We start from the raw sequence: 23,343 nt of genomic DNA on the forward strand, positions 1-23,343 counted from the left end.
TTGACATCCATTGATTAAGAGTACTAGATCTTTCTTCCGGTTAACATAATATATACTATGGCTCCAATTATTTTACAGTGTAAATATATTGCACAGATATATATTTACGATCAAATATATAATAATATTTAAAGTGTATTTAAGATAAAATAATTTGTTTTTTAAAGTAGAAAGCTATTAAGAGTTATTTATTTGCTACGTAACGTAACCTGAAAATAAAACTGTTGTTGTGCTGGTTGTGGCTAACACGTGTGGGTCTGACTGTCTGTTAAATTACGGGTTAACAGCATGGCTCCTCCACTACAGAACCAGATCCTCATGAGGAAGATTAAAAACAGTCAGAAGAAGAAACTAAAGATGCTTAAAGATAAGGAGAAGAGTAAAGAACCAAGCAACGGCAACTCAAGTAAGATGTTCACACTTCCAGGAGAAAATGTGGTGACAATGTATGAGCAGTGGATAGTTTGCAGTGATCTGCTAAGTTCCTATTAACGCTATTTTACCGTGAGTGCGCTCTTGAGTGGCTAATCTTTCATTACCAGCGAACAACGCGAGAACGATATGTGACCGTGACAAGCAGCATTAGGCTTATTTCGCTTGTGTTATAAACCCGAAGGAGTTTTCGATTTTAATTTTTTCCCACATGTTCTTGCCATTATAAGAGGCGAAATTTACTAGAACCTAATAGAACCTCACCTAACCAACCAAAAAACCTTCCAACCTAACCTTACCCTTCCTAATTGGGGGACAGACCCCCGTCATATTAAACAGAAAGTACTTAGCCAATTAGAGCAACTATATCTTGCACTAGTCAGGCCACACCTCGATTATGCGGTTCAGTTTTGGTGCCTTTATTATAGAATGGATATCAATTCACTGGAGTCGGTGCAGCGAAGAATGACGAAAATGATTCCGGGACTTAGAAACCTTCCATATCAAGATAGGTTAACTTACATTTCCTAGAAATACGAAGAGTGCGGGGAGATATGATAGAAGTATTTAAGTGGGTGAAAGGAATCAACAAAGGAGATATAGATAAAGTTCTTATAATATCCGAGCAGGATAGGACTCGGAGCAACGGATTTAAGTTGGATAAGTTTAGGTTTAGGAGGGAGATAGGAAGAAACTGGTTCACAAATAGGGTGTGGACGAGTGGAACAAGCTTAGCAACTTTGTAGTAAGTGCTGGAACGCTTGAAACTTTTAAAAGGAGGCTAGATAGATTCATGGATGATAGAGAGTGGTAGTAACTCTAGACAGGAGCTGCCATGCACAGGCGAACCGGTCTATTGCAGACTCCTTATTTTCTTATGTTCACTCACGGTAAAGTAGCGTTAGTAGGAACTTAAACGGCCACAGCAAAATATCCACTACAATTATAAAATGCCGCGATTTCACATTTTCATTTTGGTCACTCGTAGTTATGGCAAATTTGCTAAAATGTGTGGATCACCTGAAGAATCATCGCTCCAACTTATTTCACCTAACGATTAAACCACCCTAAAACTATTTTGGGAGGATGAGGTTAGGTTAGGATATGTTAGGTTAGATTTAGATTAGGATAGAATAGGTTTAGGTTAGGTTAAGTTAGGTTAGGGGGGTTTAATCGTTAGGTGAAATAAGTTGGGGCGATGATTCTTCAGGTGATCCAAAAGTGTTTATTTAAAAGTTCAAGTGGTATTATTTTACTTTAGGACATAGTGCGCCCGAAAGTTATAAATTCCTGAAACATTTAGATTTCCTTATTCTGAGCATTTACCCCATTTATACTATTTGGAAATGGATAAGAGCGACACAATTGAATTTAATTGATTTTACATGCTTTTCAGTCTTCGTCTGTGAGGAGATGTTATCGGCGCATCACGCATGAGCAATATTGACTGACGCCATCCAGTCGTGACCAGTGATGTATCGATATCATCACGCAAATTTTTTTTCGACCAATCACATTTGATTTTTTACAAAGGAAGCAGCCTGGGTATGATTTTAATGTCATTGACCAGTCTCACAATGGCTGTGGTGGAGGTTGGTTGTTATTTGTGCTCCTACAATTATTTTAAGTATATTGCTGAGTTTTACGAGAAAGGCGATCATTCTATCCAATTCTTACGTATCCCTGGTCCTTCCATTTCTAACTAAGGTATTGTACTTTCGGACATGGCGCGCCCCAAAGTTTTAAACTCCTGAAACATTAAGGTAGTTTAAGCTAGCCCTACCGGGGGTCCGGGGGCAGAGCCTCCTGCTAGGAGTTAGCTTGGGTTAGATTAGATGACTCATTTTCGTTTTCTCTCCCACCCCAACACCTCGATTTTCCAGGCTCTTCCCCAATATTGTTGGGGGGGCAAAAAACTATCAATTTCTGCCAAAAATGAAGGTCAAATTTACTGAAAAAACACCAAAATACAGAACTGTACACTGGAAAAACATATTGGTCAACCCCTAGGGACTCATATCCTAAAGTAAAAATTTACGGTTCAAATTAGCCTAACCTAACACCTGCTGTGGGTGAACTTACTGTTATTGAGACGGGGAAAATGGCTGTGAAGTTCTCCATATTAACCAAATCGTTTTTATCGTAATTAGGGGGGAGGGGGTGACCTAACCTAACCACCTATTTGGAGTAGATCAGAATCATTAAAAAAATAACCTAAACTTAAAATCCTAAAATTTGCTGGATGACCCAAATGATAATAATACCACTTTCCGTAACCTAACCTACCCTACAATTTGTGCTGGAAATGCCATAGCAGAAACTTGATTCCTGACTAATGAAGGTCTTAAGAGATATGGTAAAAAATTAAGAAATATCCCATTTGAATAAAAATTAATCCTTATTGTTTCAGTATATATATATATATATATATATATATATATATATATATATATATATATATATATATATATATATATATATATATATATATATATATATATATATATATATATATATATATATATATATATGCTGATAACCACAAGGAAAGAAGAAAACACGAAGTTCCCAAGCGCTTTCGTGTAATTCACATCTTCAGGGGTGAGTACAGACTAGAGAGAGTAATACAAACCAAGGTGTATATATACAGAGGAGGGTGAGACCAGGTCCACAATGGTCAGGTATTAGGTAATGACCCTACTAATCTTTAAATAGCACACAACGGTTGTTGGTCAGGTCAGATGGTCAGGTGACCCGGCCTTCTCACCTGGTTACAAATCTTCTTAATTACAAAATTGTCCAGCTTGTACATGCCGTTACTCAAATTCATGTTGAATGCTTCGGTATGTTTAATAAGACTAGATTCTATGATGTTCCTACTATCAATTGAATTACATGGTTTGGGTGGTTTGTTTGGTTGTTTGTAGTCTGGTTGGAAATATATTTCGTAACTCATGTGGGAGTGGTTTAAATGCCACATTGACGTTCCAGGTTTTTAGTTGTGAAGGAATGTGTGAGAAACTAAAGCCTGGAGCGTCAATGTGGCATTTAGAAACTCATGCACTGTTAAACAAATGTTAATCAAAGAACTCCCCAACAACACAATTGGTTGCATTTATAAAGTTCCTTGCAAGGAATGTAATATGTTTTACTTAGGCCAGACAGGAAAAGATCTTGCAACTAGAATTAAACAACACAAATACAGTGTTAGGACAGGCCAGGAATCCAATGCTCTGTTTGTTCATTTGAGGGATAACAAGCATTGCATTGACTGGGATAATGCCTCCTCAATATTACCATGTAATTCAATTGATAGTAGCAGGGCTGTGGAGTCGAAGACAAAACCTTCGACTCCGACTCCGACTCCTCAAATTTTTATGCTTCCGACTCCGACTCCTTGGCCTATTTGTAACAACTATTTCTACCATCCTAATTGTAATTTGTATGTTGTAACCTGCGTAGGTAAAAAGTAAAACACCGTGGCTATACTGCTACAGCTTTATTAATGATCTGGACGATATTTAAGAACTACAAAAAGATGATAGGCTTGACTTTCAAAGTTTCAATCAAAAGAAAAATAAATTTATTAAGAATTCAAGATATTAACTAGAAAACACCATTTACATGTATATCTAAAGTTCGATCTCAGCATATGAATTTTGTTTAAGCTCATAATCTGATGTGGATCTAAATGATGATCCTACAATTCCTTTTAAAGTAAAGTTATATATTTATGTACATTAAAGAAATGAATACCTTAATAAGGAAAATGGATAAACCTTACATGATTAAGTTATTAAATTAAATTTGCCTTAATCTCACCAAAAACAGGTTGTAGCTAATTGTTTTGTAGCTGAGAGCCTCTGTGCAGTTTTCAACGAAACAAAATTTGATATAATTCAAAATTTCAAATGGTAAAGAAGAGACTATCGTTCAAAATTATAGTGCTATACTGTGCCTGCTACAATAAATTCATAATAATGCTTATAAAATGGAAATAAATTCTTTTAATAATTTAAGAAAATTAGTGGGATCAGTGGAATCACTGCAATGAATATGCCTGAGTTCATATAATTGTTCTTAGGAACAGAATAGCTTCAGTCAGATCTTCCTTCATGGAAGCCCTTAAATCTGATCTGATTATTTTCAGTGCAGAAAACAGTCTTTCTACACTGACCTGAGTGGGTGGCATTGCTGTCACAGCTCTAGCTACATCTTTTACAATCTCTGGGTAAGCAGGTATGGCTTCTTCCACTGTCACTTTTGAAGACCGGTCAAATTTCTTCACTTCCATCAGTGCACCAAAGAAATCTTGCTGAAATCTCGTATTTTTAATGTCTACCGCTGCTGCGTTTTCACTCCGATGTCGCTTTACCTTTGCTTGTTCTATTGTGTCCAAGTAGGAATCAAAGTCTATTTCCTTGTTTGAAGATGCTGAATCTGAATCTGAGCTACTTGACTTGTCAATGTTTCTAACTTGTCGGAGTCGGAGTCTGGACAATTTTACCGACTCCGACTCCACAAGCCGAAATTTCCTCCGACTCCTCGACTCCGACTCCACAGCCCTGGATAGTAGGAACATCATAGAATCTAGTCTTATTAAACATACAGAAGCATTCAACATGAATTTGAGTAACGGCATGTACAAGCTGGACAATTTTGTAATTAAGAAGATTTGTAACCAGGTGAGAAGGCCGGGTCACCTGACCATCTGACCTGACCACCAACCGTTGTGTGCTATTTAAAGATTAGTAGGGTCATTACCTAATACCTGACCATTGTGGACCTGGTCTCACCCTCCTCTGTATATATACACCTTGGTTTGTATTTCTCTCTCTAGTCTGTACTCTAGGGGGCAGTGAAATTTTGCTCAAAGCTGCACTCTTCAGGCATTGTTCCTTATACATATCTAAGACTCTATGCCAAATTTGAAGCTGATATGTCGAGGTTTAGTCTGCCGCATTTTCTACTGAAATTTTTAAATTTACCTACAGTACTAGCCAAACAGCCGCTGTGGCGGTGCAATGTTCTGTTCAGTGTTTATCAACTTTTTTTTCATCTGGTAGCTGGAGATATTCCTTATGTTGAGGATAATTCAGATGATTCAAGAGATATTCCTCTCGTCAATACTGATGCTGATTTTGTCCCTGATCCAAGGGCTCTGACAGACACCAGTTCACAGAACCGGACAAGACTCCCTACACTGGCTGCCGCTTGTGACCGATACTTGATAAGTGATTATGCTGGAGCTGCCATTGGTACTGCCACCTTAACTGACTATGGCATTATCACAAAGGATGACAAGAGTCAGGTTATTGGACCACATAAGCTGCGGGATGCGAGACAAAAATACCGATTTAAGAGGCAAGAAATTGAGATGGCTAGTTTAGATAATTTGACGTCACTCTATTTTGATGGTAAGAAGACCGCCACTCGTGTGATGATAAAGAATGAGAAGACCGAGAAATGGAGTTCGAGGATGATGGTGAAAGATCATTATGTCATCATGGGTGAGCCTGGCAATGAATATCTCACACATGTGACTCCCAAGACTGGACACGGAAAGCAGATTGCCAAAACTATTCACGAGTTTCTGGTGGAGAAAAATCTAACCCAGCAGCCCATTGTGTGTGTTGGTTGTGATGGAACCAATGTAAATGTAGGATCAGAAAATGGAGTCATTCATCATCTTGAAATGTTACTTGGTCACCCGCTCCATTATTTCATATGTCAGCTTCACGGAAATGAGCTGCCTTTCCGCGCAGTTTTTTATCACTATGATGGTAAACCAAGTGGTCCTGAGCATTGGCGTGGTCCCATTGGAAAGCAGATCAAGGAGTCTTTGTCTGAGCTTCCAGTTGTCGCCTTCCAGCCAGTCAGTTTCCCTGATTTCCCTGTGTTTAATGATGAAGTGGAGAAAGATCTGTCCTGGGATCAGAAATACCTGTATAGGATTTGTAAAGGAGTTATCACAGGTGTTGTTGAAGATGACTTGGCTGCTATTGAGCCAGGTCCTCCCTGTGTGTCAAGGTGGAACACCTTATGGAGTAGAATCCTCAGGCTGTATGTAGCAACATCAAGACCCAGCCATGAGTTGAAAAGAATTGTCATTACAATAATAAAGTTCAGTGCTCCAATGTGGTTTTACATCAAGATACACCCTTACGTAACACACGGCTCAAGGAACGTATTCCAGTCCCTGCTATATATGAAACACCTGAATAGTGAGGAGGAGACGATAGTGAAGAAGGCTGTCCAGAGAAATGCATACTTCGCCCACACAGATCAACTTCTTCTTGGTATGTGTGCAGATGAGGACATGACTGTTAGAGAAAAAGCTGTCTCAATGATAAGAAAAATTAGAGAGGAGAATCAGCAAAAGGAAGAATGCACTGGCAGATCTGAAGAGGAGGAGGAAGATTCTGATGCTGCTGTTGACGAGAATTTGTTAAACTATACTGATGAGGAGGGTAAAGATGGAGATGGGAATGAGGATGTGCCTCCTGTAGTCAACATGAGAAAGGTGGTGACTCCGAAACTAAAGTGGCAAGCAAAAAACTATCATTCCATGATTAACTGGAGGAATGAACTCAAGACTGAGCCTCCTTACATTGCTTCTCTGTCAAATCTACAGGTTAATGACATTCTTGAGACACCATTAGTGGTGCCCAAGTGGCCAAACAGCACTCAGGCGGTCGAGAGAGGCATAAAAGTGATGACTGAAGCTTGCACTGAAGTGACGGGATACGAATCGAGAGATGGATATATTAGGCAAAGATTATTGTCTAGGAAAATGATGCCAAGGTTCCGCACAAAAAAGAATTTCAATATGAACTTGTAATGATTTTCTATACGGTGTACCTGTAAAATAACATGTGAATTAAATCGATGTCACCCATGTAAAATTTATCATTATCCTGGAAAACATTAAATGACACCTAATTTTTGGTATACACTAAAAGTTGACAAAAAGTCGTTCGCGATGCGGCAGGGTAAGTATGCATGAAATGGCATGAAATTTTGCACAGGTGTTTGTTACAGCCATACAAACGATGCCTGAAAAGTGCAGCCTGCAACTCAAATAAAAGTGTTTTTTCCCTGCCCCCTACTGTACTCACCCCGAAGATGAATCACCTAAAGCGCCTTTGGGAACTCGTGTTTTCTTCTTTCCTTGTGGCTATCAGCATGCTCCAGATCAGCCACCTACAGCATTTATATATATATATATATATATATATATATATATATATATATATATATATATATATATATATATATATATATATATATATATATATATATATATATATATATATATATATATATATATATATATATATATATATATATATATATATATATATATACATACAGCCAACTGATGGCGCTGTCCCGCGATTCCGGCTCACCGCTAACGCCGTGCCTTGCCAGAACCTCACGCGTTTCACATTACGCGTGTACGTGAACTATATTACGCTGCACGTGAACCACATTACGCTGGAGAGTGTCCGCGCAACGCTATTTTTAGACGGCTCCCCACACGCCACCCACCCGCCCGCCTGCCTGCCTTCTCCTCTCCGCTAGTAAGCGGGTTGTAAGGTTGGCGAGTGTGTGTCTTTGTTATGCTATCACTGACGCCATATGACGTGATTGTGACCCAGACGGCCATGCATCCCTACCCCCTCTGCTGCTAGCTGTACTGGCTTAAAGTATTAAGGACGTGTCCACCCGGGAGGGAGGGGAGGAGAGGAGAGACGCTGACTCCAGCCGCCGCAGTTTCATCCTCCAGGCTAATTCGCGGTAAACGCCAAGATCCATTGTTCCGCAAAATGGCTTCCGCCGACCACCACCCCCAGAGAGAAACCTTTCCTTACCTGGACCCAGCGGCACTAAAACCAAAGAAGACACGACGCCTTGCCACGAGGTGAAGTATAGCATCATCCAAGAGTTGGAGAAAGGAACAAGGCAGGTTGATTTGGCGCAAAGCATGGCGCGTGAAATCTAATTCCACGCATCCGGACTATAAAGAAGGATTCAGCTAAGATAAAGGAGCATGAAGATCACAGCTCCACAGGTGCTTCTATGATCAAGTATATTTTCACAATCCAAAGCCAAGACAGAAAACATTGTGAGGTATCATTTGAGCGCCACAGGCCGACGAACATGAAGTGTCGACACGCTTGTGAAGGGAATGGATGACGTGAACTGTACATGGCAGTGGCACGAAAGATGGGAACTTCAGAGCCCAAACCCTTTACTGCTTCCTCTGGGTGGTTACAGAGGTTTAAGATCCGGAACAAGATCACCAATATAAACATTGGTGGTGAAGAAGCGAGTGCTGATCGTGCTGCGGCTCGGGAATTTCCTCCGTTTTTACGTGAGATTATGGAGGAAGGACAGTACAGTGACGACCAGGTGTTTAACATGGACGAATCTGGTCTTTTCTGGAAAAACTACCTTCCAAGTCCTTCGTTGTGAAGAATGCCAGCAGGATTCGGGGCCGGAAAATGCAGAAGGAACGCATCACCGTCCTGTTTACCACCAATGCCTCCGGTACCTGTAAGCTCAAGTTATCGGTGATCCACACAGCCCGCAAGCTGCACGCCTACAAGAGCATGGACATGACCAAGCTAAATGTCCACTGGCTGACAGCACGTAAGGCATGGATGTTCTCTACACTGTCCCTCTCCTGGTTTGATGACTGTTTTGTTCCCGATGTAAAGAAATTCTGTGAGCAACAGAATGTCCCATTTAATATTTTGTTGCTGCAGGACAACGCACCAGGACACTCGCCCCTACTGTTAGATCGTCACCCCAACGTAAAAGTGGTCTTCCTTCCTCCCAACACTACGTCTATATTACAGCCCATGGACCAGGAGTTGATTTGCAATGTGAAAGCTGCATTCTCAACAAAAAAATTCCAGCTCCTGAACGACTACACCAATACCAGGGAAGAGTTGCGTGACCTGAGTGACACCACCACCGATAGTAAGAGCGAAGAAGATGAGGATCAACAGTTAGAACAGCAAAAAATACTCTTCAAACAATTCTGGAGAGTATTTAACATCAAGAAAGCTGTGGACTTCTTGGTGGAGTCATGGGATCAGCTGTCTATTGCTACAATTCGTCACGCATGGAGACATATGTTGGATGGAATACCAGGTGAGAGGAGGAGTCAATCTGTGACTGGTGAGGTTCAGAATGTTGCAGTAGCAGTGGACCTTGCCAGAGAAGCTGCGCAGACTGTTACAGTTCCAGGCTTCTCCGAGACCACCAACGACGACATCCTGGAGGTGATCAGAAATCCTGAAGTGACTGCCGACGAGATGTTGGAAGAAGAACACATCAGTGAAGAGGAGGAAGAAAGTGCGTCAGTCTCCGAAGAACACAATTTAAGTCATAGTGATATTAAGGGTGCCATGGAGTGTGCAGAGAAGATGAAGTCCTTCCTTTCCCGTGACAATGACCGCTATGAAGTCTTCCATACCCGGCTGGTGCAGGCTATGGAGCCGTACATCAAGGTGTATCACGACAACATCAACGCCAGCCGTCAGCAAAGCATAACAGATTTCTTCACCCGCAACCCACCACAGCCAGCCCAAGCCAGTGATAGTGACAGTGAAGATGACTTTGAGGGATTTGTCAGGGAAGCCCTGACAACTGTAAGTGACAGTGATGGTGATTCACCTAGTAATGGTGATTCACCTGAGGGCCAGTAATCTGCCCTCTGCCTCGGAACCAGCCTCCATCCGCGTATGCCGACCCATCTCTTCTACTACCGTAAGTGTTCCACCTAATTTTTAGTTTTCTAACCTTACCTTTATTTTTCCTATGTTAACCTTTATCTTTCCTAACCTAACCTCTTCTATATTACTTGTTTTTTCATACGATCATAAAGTTAAGATAAAATTTTTACTGCAACATATATACATACATACATACATACATACATACATACATACACACACACACACACACACACACACACACACACACACAGTCATGCGCCGGTTAAAGTCCTATATATGTTCTTGGAAACGTGACGTTAACCGAAATGGACGTTGTCCGATCATCACAGAAACTTTGTATTTTACATACGTGTATGTGGAATACTATATACGTACATATACACTTTTACTCTTAAATCACTACTGTAATGTGATACAGGTGATTAATTTTTATCTCTTGTGCAAAATACATGACGTTTTGTATTAAAATTATTTACTGTTTTACAAGGATTCCGGCAACGCTGGGTAGATGGGGAAGAGAGAGGGAGGGAGCGAGCGAGGGGGCGTGGGGGGAGGGGAGGTAGTACGTTTGACAGTTGGCACAGACCCAGGTCTAACGCGTGTATATTTATCAGTTCTTAGGTGACTAAGCTTCTCTCATATAAAAAGTCAGTGAAATGACCTGGGTGAATATAATTAACATAGCTGGGATTCTTGTAACATACTGATTAATTTGAATATAAACATGCTATTCTTTGCACTAGACAAAACAATTTTAGTACCGTAATCAAATTAGTACATGTGCACTCCAGCTTTGCACTAAGGTCATTTATTTCTATTACGTTTCTTTTAGTATGGTGTGTGCATGTAAATGGATGAAAATAAATGAAGAAATCTATGTAAATCTACCCAAAAATACAGTTGAAAACTTTTTTATAAAATGTACTACAGTACTGTACACTAATGTACAACAATTTTTATCTCTTGAGCAAAATATATGACGTTTATATTCATATTATTGGCTGCCTTGCAAGGATTCCAGCAATGCAAATTATAATCTCCTAACTTTAGTCTGAGATATTATATAAGATAAAAACTGTAAGCCTGAAAGCCTGGCTGGAGGGGGGGGGGGGACTGACGGCTCCACCACCCAGCGAGGGGCTGGGGGGGGGCGTGGTGGGGGGGTTGAGGTGATAAGTTTGAGGCGAAGGTCTCTGTGTGTTTATTTAACAGTCCTATTAAGCTTCTCTCATTTTAAAATGCCAGTGATATGACCAAGGAGAATATAATTAATATAGCTGGGATTCTTGTAAGATGCTGATTTATTTGAATATAAACATGTTGTAATTCGCACTAGACATAACAATTTTAGTACCGTAATCAAATTAGTGCATGTGCACTCCAGCTTTGCACTAAGGTCATTTATTTCTTTTATGTTTCTTTTAGTATGGTGTGTGCATGTAAATGGATGAAAATAGATGAATTTTATGTAAATCTACCCAAAAATACAGTTGAAAAACTTTTTATAAAATGTACTATAGTTTTGTACACTAATGTATTACATTTTTTATATCTTGAGCAAAATATATGACGCTTATATTCAAATTAATCTCTGTCTTGCAAGGATTTCAGCAATGCAAATTATATTATCCTAACTTTAGTCTGAGATGTTATATAAAATAAACATAAAGAAATCACCAGGGTGGGAAGAGGGGGTGGGAGGTGAGGTGACAGAATGTCTGGTGTTTGTTTGTTTATTTATTTGAGATAAGATTTGACAGTTGGCGCTAAAGGCCTGCCTGCGTGTTTATTTATCATTACTTAAGAGTGACTAAGGTCTTCTCATAATTTGCCACCCAAACGACCTGGGTGAATATAACTTACATTGGAGGGATTCTTGTAAGATAGTAATTTATTTGAATACCTGTATAAACAAACTATATTTGCAATAGACATAACAATTTTAGTACCGTAATCATTTAGTACATGTACAATACAGGTTTGCACTTAGGTCCATTGTTACTGTACAATATTGACTAAATTCACTAGATAACGTACGCCTGGCCGCACAATCTATAAGAATACGCGATGCATACGTGACTGTGCCCGCTCTAGGTCCATTTCGGTTCGTTAGGTCCCATTATTTGAATGTTTTTTTCAATTTAAATTTTAATTGTTTATTCCTTGATAGAGGAAGCGGGATCCTAGTGCTGTCTCTTGGTACCCCTGTACCATAACACCAGAAGCAACTGGCCAGTGTCACAAGTATATACAGTACAGTACAATCATCCCTTGGTTATCACGCCTTATTGGGACCCCGCCGATAATGAAAGTACAGAACCTATGGGATTTATTCTAATTGGTTCAGGCACCCAAGACCCAACCCCAAGTTTCCCATTTTACTACCATTTGGACCCACTAAATATATATATAATGTTATGGTAAATATCATAAACACACATAGGCATGGCTAGGTTTATTACAAAGTGATGAAAAGGGCACGCTTAATACTGTAGTCCACAAAACATATAGCTATGCTTTTTTTATTTGGTCCCCCGTCATACGAGTCCGTTTTCTCTCTTAATCTTAGAGTGCACCAGAAACTTTACTATTTTTAGTAATGCCACAGAATTTGAAATTGCAACCCCAATTGCAACTGGGGTTGCAATTGTTGAGGCAACTAGATATGTCTGATTACAGCAAATGTGTTATTGTCAATTTGTAGGTGAAAGATTTTATCCTCAATAGATGTAGGTTAACATTTCACCTGTAGGCAAATGCTTAAAAAAAGCCAAAGTAAGGAAGCATATTCCTTTAACACATAATATCTGACCAGTATGGGGAGGATCATCGTGTCTCCGTCAGGGTGTCGTGGAGTGGTGGTCCAGCAGGCGTCACTTTTATTTTTTGGGGGGGGGGGCCGCCACGGACGTATATGCGATCAGACGTTGTTCGGTCGGACGTTAACAGGCGCATGACTGTGTATATATATATACAGTTGGCCCTTAACATACGCGGGGGTTACGTAACAGATGTAATGAGACAAATCTCACACGAAGAAGATTACATATAGGTAGAATATTGATAGTATAAGAGTATAAAGAGAGGAATATTTTGGTAGCGTGGCCGTGATAGTTATTTACACTGTCAGTACACCTCTATTACGTCTTAAGGGCGACTTCTCAAACACTGCTTCGTTACAACTCTTTATTAATTACGAACATGACATGGACACATTAATAACACCTTCTATTGAAGTTACTCATCCCATGGAAAGCTCTGACAAACACTCACGTGACCTAGGGGAGGCCTAGCAGGTAGTCCTGGGTTGTCTCTATGGGAGACTGCTTAGCTGGGCGCCGGAGGGAAGTCTCGGTCCTGACCGGAGGCGACCGGAGGCGGCTTGCCTCCGGCCCCTGACTTCTCTCGAGCAGGACTCGGGACGTGGTAGCTGGTCCTTCTTGGTTACAAGACACACTCTCTCTCTCTGTCTCTCTCTGGGGTGAAGGGAGGACTAGGACGTCCTATATATTGGGAGGCGAGCCGTCAGGTTGAGCTGGTCGGGGAGGGGGGGCGGCGAAGGGTCTCCTTACATTTGACCTGGCCAATGTGAGGTCAGGTCTGGACTTTTTCAGAGACTATAAGTTGTATCTTCTGGAGAAGTCATCAGGTGGGGCCGTGTGTATATTGGGAGAGAGCCGGCCGTTGCCCCCTTACATGTGTGACATGGGAGGGGAGCCTGGCTGATTTATAACCCTTGGTCAACCGTGAGAGTTACCCTACACTTGACCTCCCTAATGTCGGGTCAAGTTTGGACTGTCTCTGAGATGCAAGCTGCGGTCTGACAACCCATCACTACACCTCCCGCCAAGACCAAAGCTTTCATGCTCAGAGAACTGATGACACATTTAAAGTAGACAGTAACATCATGTGCAGTATCTAATATAGTCCCTGAGGCGATAATGCATCCTTACATTTTACAAATTATAACCCTAGAGATGTATGTTTTTCTACTGGCATAGTTTGATCTGACAAGGCTTACTATACCTCCAGTAAGTGAACATAGAGTGATTTAAAGATCCTTCATATCTAGCATAGTGTCCGAGGCAAACTTGCAAATCACATTCTCCAAACAAAAACAGGTGTTACATTGCCTAACCAGGCCGTGTCAAAATAATAATTCGTCCCACTCAGTAGTATGTCTACAACATTGCATTTGGTAATACAAAACATTAATCAAATGAACTCATAGAAAAAGTGACTAATCTTTAAAAAAAACATTCTTTGTAGTACATGTTAACAAAAATCAGAGAATGAAATACTTCAAAATACATAAAAAAAATGCTCCTACTTCACATGTTAGGGTGTTATATCTTTTTATTACACATCAACCACATCAGCAACATCAGTACATTTGTTGGGTCCAGCATGGCTCAAGTCCTCCATCCAGCTGGTATCTGAAAATAAGGAATGCCGGCAGCACAACAGCGGTAGTCGATTGGTCCTTCTGATGATCCACCTTGTCATCGTCGACTTTCTTCTGATGTCAGCACAGGACGTCTTCTGCCTTCTTTCGTCACATAGCACGTCTTTCTTTCTTCAATACCGCACTTTGTAGGTGTTGTCACCACATCTGACTTCTTCTCACTTCCTCCTGGTTTCTATAATATTCCAGATGATTTTTCTGTTCACCTGCGCTTCCTCTACGTGTAGAGCATTTTCATATTCCAGATGAATTTTTCTGTTCATCTGCGTTTCTTTATACATCTTCATTTTCATATTCCAGACGATTTTTCTGTTCATCTGCGTTTCTTTGTACATCTTCGTTTTCCGTCATATTCCAGATGAATTTTTCTGCTCCATCTGTATTTCTTCTCTGCAACATCATCATTTTCAGCATATTCCAGACGATTTTCTGTTCATCTGCCGTCGGCCCCCTCCGGCCGGGATGAAAGCCGGGTCCACTGCTTGGGCTGTCGTCTCCTTAGATGACTGTAAGGCAGGTTCCGCGGACCAGGGCTCGCCCTCCGTACGTGAGTGTCGGCGAGACCAAAGACCGTCCTGGCTTACACCTTCCACAGTGGTGAATCCCTCCCTGGCTGGGCTCACCAGGGTTCGTTGTGTGGCGCTACATTCCACACTCCTTAACTTCCTAGAGTAGAAAAATATAAAATCTTCTTAATCCTAGACCAAGGGAGGACTTGAAAGAAGTGGGGTGGTGTGTGGCGGGTGTGGTGCTGCATTCATCACGCTGCATTCCTCACGCTGCTTCTTCTCTTCTTATATGTGCTGTGGTTGGATTCCGGCTAGCCATGGGGCGGTACTGTGTGTGACATTTGACAGAAACAATCCGAAAGGGATGATGGATTAGTTGGAAGTGTATCCGTAAAGAAAAACAAATATTTACTTTATACGTTTCGTCAATGTTTGGCAACTATAGTTTCCGTCACGACAATATTCTCATTAGGCTGGGTCGGGGAGTGTAGCTCTGCTCACTACATTGAATATTATTTATCACTACGCGTCAAAGAATACATTACAAATCATACTAGCATAAAAACACACTGAGTGAAGCTCTGCAATTATCGCAATATTAAGTAACACTAACCACCGATTACGAAGCATAACTCACGGGACAAAACATATGGGGATTGGTGGTCACACTGGACGGTGCGAGGCGGGTGGAGGCGAGGCGGGTGAGGTGGGGGGGGGAGCGGGTGAGGCGGAGTTAAGTGTAGTGGGGAGGAGCCGAGGCGTGGTTGATCGGGCCAGGCCGGGGCTTTGCGGGGCGGGGCACGGAACGGCAGGGCGGGGCGCGGGGCGGGGCAGGGATGGGGGGAAGGGTAAGGAGGGTGAGGTGAGGATTAGGACAGGGAGGAGGATGTAGGTTAAAAGACATGTTAAGTTATAACAGTTAGTACAGACACCGCTTCTATCACTAAAACACAATGGGTACATTTAACACTGACCGACAATTAAAATGCACTTGGGATACTGAGAACTTCACAGAACGCGGGGAACACTGAGAAATTATATTAAGCACTGAACATATTCTGGGAGTGTTTTGCTAGTAACAATTCGCTTATACCACAACGAGAGACATTGACTTGAGCTGTAAAGATGACGCACTAGGACACTTTTCACGCTACGACACAGGAATTACTTATTACACAATTGTAGACAGTACTTAGACTGAATCAAATGAAGGATGAGACGAGCCAGGTGTTATGGCTAACCGAGGGCAGGCTTGAGTTTACGTTAAGCTCGCTGCCACCATTATAATAACTAAGCGAGGAGGGCGTGGATTAACGTATAGTTCGCTGTCACCTATAACAAGACGGATCTTGCATGAAGAATATTTATATATATAGGAAGAATATTTAGTAAGAGAGTATAAAAGAGAGGAAGATTTTGGTAGCGTGGCCGTGATAGTTATTTACACTGTCAGTACACATCTATTACGTCTTAAGGGCGACTTCTCAAACACTGCTTCATTACAACTCTTTATTAATTACGAACATGACATGGACACATTAATAACACCTTCTATTGAAGTTACTAGGACATTATGTTTACGTTACTAGGACATCATATTACGTTACTAGACACTCTGATTCTCGGACACGAACATGAAATGAATACACTTCCCACGTAAGTAACTCATCCCATGGAAAGCTCTGACAAAAACTCACGTGACCTAGGGGAGGCCTAGCAGGTGGTCCTGGGTTGTCTCTATGAGAGACTGCTTAGCTGGGCGCCGGAGGGAAGTCTCGGTCCTGAACGGAGGCGACTGCCTCCGGTCCTCTCTGCCTCCTCTCGAGCGGGCCTGGTGGTGTAGTAGCTGGCCCTTACTCCTTACAAGACACACTCTCTCTCTCTGTCTCTCTCTGGCTCTCTCTCTGGCTCTCTCTCTGGCTCTCTGACTCACTCTGCCGGGAGGACTAGGACGTCCTATATATTGGGAGGTGAGCCCTCAGGTTGAGCTGATAGGGGGGGGCGGTGAAGGGTCTCCTTACATTTGACCTGGACAATGTGAGGTCAGGTCTGGACTTTTTCAGATGTAGGTTATTGTGTATTTTGGGAGAGAGTCGGCCGGTGCCTTCTTACATGTTTGTTGTGGTGCCGTGTCACATGGGAGGGGAGCCTGGCTGATTTATAACCCTTGGTCAACCGTGAGAGTTACCCTACACTTGACCTCCCTAATGTCGGGTCAAGTTTGGACTGTCTCTGAGATGCAAGCTGCGGTCTGACAACCCATCACTACACTATATATATATATATATTTAAATATATATATATATATATAAAAAAACCTGGTATATGTCCTTATTTACCGTATATACCCGTGTATAGCACGAGTTCTTAAGACCAAATTTTTTGGCAAAAAGTTGGGGGTCGACCTCTATACGGGTAATAGTTTCGTTAGGTTGAAAAATATTTACCAGTAACTACCAGTAAACAATGGAAATGACACACCAACACACCACCAGCTGTGAGTGTCGGTACAGTTGCTAGGGCAGATCTCTTGCGTCATCATAGCAAGCCCAAAGTAGCCAAATGCATGGTATGGTATGCACAGGACGATGTAAAACATAAAGTATTCATTTATTAAAGTTTATTTATAGATACTGTACATAAATTTTTGTTCATTACATTTGAAACATTAATCTTTGTTAATTAAATTTGAAACAAAAGAAAACTACGATACCGTATTTCTAAATACCTGGTATTTTCATTAAAATATAACATCACAAGTATATTTTACCTTAACTGTGACTGAATGAATATAGGTATTCTCAGAAATAAATATGGAAATATAATATTTTTGCTGGAATGACGTACATATTACAGTGGAAAGACGAAAACAATGACTTTCGCTTTCTTTCGTTATTCAAAAGATTTTACCGTAATCACTTTTCGAATGGTTTTCAGTTAAAAAACTGTTGTACTCGTACTGTATTACAATAATATTCTATCCTATCATTAGCCTTATAATCCCACAACTGAAAACCATTCGAAAAGCGATTATGGTAACATCTTTTGAACGAAAGAAAGAGTCATTGCTTTCGTCACAATTTTATCCCACTTTCCACTGTAATACGTACATCATTTCAGCAAAAATATTACATTTCCATGTTCTCAGAAATAAATGGTAGTTTTGTTGAAACGTAATGTACAATATTTAATATTAAAATGCAAAAATAGCTATAAAAACAGTTAATACACCCGTAATGTACTGGCTGGTATCTCCACTCGTCCCTGCTCCCGCGTCCAAGGTCACCACTCCTCCCAACTCGCTCCCTCCTCACCTCCTCTGCCTCCTCCACCCCCTCTGCCTCCTCCCCGCCACTACTGCTGACAACGAACACAAATGTTTTGTGAATAACTGCACCTCCACTTCCTATGTACAGTACTGAACTGTACTGTGCTGTGCATTTTTACAAACAATAAACATGGCAAGAAAAGCTATTAAAAAAAGAGATAAAAAGTTCACTTTACTGTACAGTACCTATCCTCGGCGACAGGACGGGGGTCATCGGGCTCATCGTCACTCAATTCCATAACGGGTGGTGAAGTGGGGGCGACGGTGGATTCAGCTGCTTCCTCACTGCCGCCAGTGAATGATGGTGTTAAATCTCTCCTTTGGTGATCAAAGAACATGGTGATGGGGAGTTGTCGTCTCTTTCTTTCATTTTTTCCATGATGTTTTTGTATGGAGCGAAAACATCATCCATCCCTCGCATGAATTTCAGGGCACGCACCATGGAGGGGTCCATACTATAGGCCAGGTTTTTCAGTGCCTCAATATTCCTGGTCATCTCCCCCAACTTCTCCAACGTTATTTCTTGGTGCTCTTCCTCATCCTCTTTCCCTTTCGCTTCCTCTTCCTTGCCTGAGTCTACTAACTCCTATAGATCCTCCTCGGTCAGCTCAGTGTTGTGCTCTTTAATTAGCTCCCTAATCTCGTCCTCTGCCATGTCCCGGAAGCCTTCAGCAGCCACTTTCCTTGACAGTGCCAGGGTCTTTCTGAATATTTTCATTAAAATCCATCAAAATCATTTTCCTTGTCATCGTCTTAAGCACCAAACAGCTCCTCCTAGTCTTCTCCTTGAACAGGGCTAGAGGGTATGTGTTTTTCGAATCGTTTTCAATTAAAAAAATGTTACAGCACATGTATATTTTACCTAAACTGTGCCTGAATGAATATATTCTCAGAAATAAATAGTAGTTTTGCTGAAACGTGATGTATTTCAATGTAAAATAGGATAAAATACATGACGAAAACAAAAGACTTTACCTAACCTTCCAATGTTCAAGAGATGTTACTCTGCCTAACACCCGGAATACCTTGCAACACATGTCGCCATGCATGACGAACAGTTGCTACAGACAGCTGATCCCATGCCTCCACCAAGAAGTCCACAGCTTTCTTTACGTTGAATGTTCTCCAAAATTGTCTCACAAGTACTTCTTGATCTGCCAACTGTTGATCCTCGTCGTCTTCGCTCTTGCTATCGGTGTTGGTGTCACTCAGGTTACGCAACTCTTCCTTGGCGTTGGTTTAGTCGTTCAGGAGGTAGGAGCCAGCGAGTGTGGGAAGAGGGGGGGGGAGGGTTGAGTCGAGTCCATTATTTGAATGGACATTAACCTGGCGACTGCATTTCTCTTAAATATTAATTGTGTATGTGCATACCATCATAAAATTAAGATGTTAATTTTACTACAACATAGGTATTGTGTCGGGAAAAGTGGAGTTTGGGGGTCGGGCCAGTCTCTATTCTCTATTGGAATTAATCCCACATGTTCTGTTGTTCACTTTCCACGGTACCCCGTGGGTTCAATTGACCACGTAAATCGTAAATCAATCGTAAATCGGGGTACTATACTGATATATATATATATATATGTATATATATATATATATACACACACACCCATATACATATAAATTACAGTGGAATTGAAAAACACAAGTATAATGGGGGAGCAGTACAACCTGGGTTGTACAGTAATAAGGTTGAACAAGAGGACAGAGCTTTCAGGATTATGTCTAGTTGGCAATTATGTTTATTGCAATGTTAATTACTTATTTATTTACATGATAATTTCCGATAAAACGGTTTTGATGGTACAATAAAAGCAGGTACTGTAAATATAGTAAGTGTTACAAGAAGTATTAATACTTTGACAATAGATATTTTTTTAGAGATGATTTAAAGGAAGGGAGCTTAGTCTTTGCTCGGATGTGTGGGGGTAAGTTGTTCCACACCTTCACACCATGATATTTTATGGAGGTCTGGGACAGAGAGGAGCGCATGGGGGGTGGTCTTAGTAGCTCTGGGTGCCTTAAGTTGTATCTCTGATTATTCCAGAACTGGAAATAATTATTGTCAAGCAAGTGATTGATAGATTTGTAAACAAAGAGGGCACAACAGTAAGTGTTAATATCCTCGAATTTTAAAAATTTCAATGCAATATAGCAAATTTTTCGTTTGTGTGATCTGTTATTTTCAAGTAGGTCATTGTCCGTACAACTCTCTTTTGTGCAGTAACCAGAGATTGTGTTTTTGAAGAGCCAGAGGCTGTGAGAGTGAGTGACTGAAGAGTGTGATACATGATAATGCACTGTTTATTGATTTTACTGTGAATGGCTTGTATGTGGTTTCTCCAGTTAAGTTTCTCATCAACAATAACTCCGAGGAATTTAGTATTTTGTTCGCGTTTGAGGACTATATTATCAAGGTACAGGGAGTCCAAGTCTGGAGGTAAGTTTTTTCTTCTGTGAAAGATCATGTAGTGGGTGGTGGATGAGAAGGGAGAAGAGAAGGAAGTGGGGATGGAGGAGAAATCACCTTTCAGGGGACCCATGCTTGATGCAGTAGTTTCACCAATAAAATTATAAGTTCACTCGGTGTAATTCAAGATTATTTTATAAATCAATGCTGCACTGTGCTATATATTATCAATATGGTAACTAAATTTCAGAGTGACCAATAGTTTTAATGTAAAAATGCAAAAATATTCAAGACACCAACAAAATTGATTTTCACTCCACTGTCAACAAAGCCAAACTGACACCTGGTGGCTGAGTCAAGCAGCTGATGGGCACACAAAAAACTAGTTCCCTATACTCCATATATTACAATATGTTAACTAAATTTTAAAATGACTAATACACTATTGTAATATAAAAAATGCAAAAATATTAAAGAGCACAACTTTCTTGATATTTAATCCACTGGAAACAGATGTAAACATAGAACAGATTACTGAATTGGCAGACTAGTTCATCATCTGATCAGCTGATGCTCACAACAAAACATTTTTTCGTAAGGATTTCATTAATCGAAGTTTTGTTCGTTAACCGAATTGAAGATCCTTATGGGAGGCAATTCGTTAAACGAGGGACCACTGTATACGAGTATATATGAGTACGACCTTTCTCGTAAATTGGGTACGGGTTATCTTGTAATTGGGTACAACTTGACATGTCCAGCACCCTTTAATATTGAGAGGATTGTTAGCTATCACCTACATCTGATAAAGCACATTAATAAATAATCGTCCTGATGCTATTTCTTACAGCAATGGAACAGTTACCAGAAGATGAAACTGAACGACTCATTCATTGTCATCCAACTCTCAGTAAACGTGCCGCTGAAGATGATCAACCTATACCAAAGAAGAGTAAGTAGTTACCCAGTAAATACTGCAATGGTGTTTCACTTCTGGTGTTCTGAAATTGTACAGTAAAGTACTGGAACACTGTTATCATTCAGCTCTGAAGGGCAATAAGTAGTGGTCCTCTGAAGTAATATCTAGTGTTTTTGATAGTCTTAAGTAATGTTATTATCTTACAAAGCCCATTGAATTTATTGGTGGGAAATTCTACACTTGCTTAAAATTTTAGCTTTAACTTTCAGAAAAAAAGAAGTTGAAAGATCTGGAGGCAACTCTTGATGCTGGGGCTGATAATGAAGTTACACCTGAAGTGAAACTTAAAAAGAAGAAAAAGAAAAAGAAAGCGCAGGAGTCCGGTACAGTACAAACAGAGATAAATGAATCCGTCCAAGAGGAGGGAGAAGAGGATGTAAGCAAAACCGAAACTAACGATGAGGGAGAAGAGACAGGTTATGAGAGTGAAGAAGGTAGAAATGGTAAGTAAAGCATATTTTGGTTTTTAGAAATAGCAATGTTTTTGTCACAAATTGCTGAGTTACTTTTGTTTTTGTGTTTAATCTTGCAGTCCCTTTATCACAGGATGGCTTGAAATGAACAGCACATACTCTCTCATTTGCCATTATTAACCCTTAAGCCCTGGGTTAGGGTGCTGCTGGCAGTACCCCCCACGTGGGGATAAATCGAGAAAAAAATCAACATTTCCAAAAATAATAATAAAAAAAAGGGGGGAAAATAGGCGGACGTTCTGGACGTCACCCGGGGCGTGCTAGTCGAACATTCTGGAACGTCACCTGGGGCCTAAGGGTTAATTCTTTCTGGCATCCTTACTATATACCAGGGGTCGCAAAACCGCGGCTCTTTGACACTCAATGTGCGGCTTGCGAAAATATATTGGCTCACCTCTTTTTTTCATCATAATTAATATAAAAGGTACCGGTAAATAAGAAAAATGTTTGAGCTTTATATTTATAAACTGAGACTCCACTGGATTAAAACTCAAGTTAAATATTCAATGTGAGTACAAATATTTAAGAATTTAAATTTTAATTTTAATGCTAGATCTGGGTCAGGTGTCGTTCATCAGTGCTGAGGGGAGGGATGGTGGGAGGTAGAGGGATTAAAGAAGTTTCAGGTCAGCAAATCTCCAGTCAGTAAATTTAAGGTCAGCAGAGGGATTACAGAGGAATGTCAGATGCCGGGGGGGATGGGCTTGGCAGGTCAGGGCCCGGCTTCACGTCATGTCATGTACATTAACGCAGTGTAACACACGACTTTGAACTGTGCAGGTCTAGGTGGTACTTGTTAGGTGTTCTGGGTAATAAGTTCTATATACAGGAGAGAACACAAACACCTGTATAGTTTTGTAGGTTCGGTTTACTGGATAAGAGTATGTACACAGAGGTGGGTAGCACTGCTCCCTAGCTAAGCTCCTGGTCAACTACTATAGACGACGTATGGCAAGTGATACATTGGCAGCTTCCATACGTCGCCAGGCACATTA

General features: G+C 40.8%; 1 protein-coding gene across 1 annotated transcript; it reads left to right on the forward strand.

Moving 5' to 3' along the window:
• The first annotated feature begins 217 nt into the window (after nucleotides 1-217).
• LOC121863609 (microfibrillar-associated protein 1-like) lies at nucleotides 218-22,342 on the forward strand. Its single transcript, XM_042362341.1, has 3 exons — nucleotides 218-406; nucleotides 21,747-21,848; nucleotides 22,085-22,342. Exons 1-3 carry the CDS (start codon nucleotides 289-291, stop codon nucleotides 22,324-22,326), a joined length of 462 nt encoding a protein of 153 aa, XP_042218275.1. The 5' UTR covers nucleotides 218-288; the 3' UTR covers nucleotides 22,327-22,342.
• Nucleotides 22,343-23,343: the final 1,001 nt, after the last annotated feature.

The sequence above is a fragment of the Homarus americanus genome, unplaced genomic scaffold (genome assembly GCF_018991925.1).
Source record: "Homarus americanus isolate GMGI-L3 unplaced genomic scaffold, GMGI_Hamer_2.0 scaffold41366, whole genome shotgun sequence".
Lineage (NCBI taxonomy): Eukaryota > Metazoa > Arthropoda > Malacostraca > Decapoda > Nephropidae > Homarus > Homarus americanus.

Bases quoted from the DNA above. Each gene is read 5' to 3' on its own strand.
- LOC121863609 (XM_042362341.1), top strand. From the start codon at position 289: ATGGCTCCTCCACTACAGAACCAGATCCTCATGAGGAAGATTAAAAAC. The intron at 407-21,746 runs GTAAGATGTTCA...TATTTCTTACAG, and splicing joins ACCAAGCAACGGCAACTCAA to CAATGGAACAGTTACCAGAA. The intron at 21,849-22,084 runs GTAAGTAGTTAC...TTTAACTTTCAG, and splicing joins TCAACCTATACCAAAGAAGA to AAAAAAAGAAGTTGAAAGAT.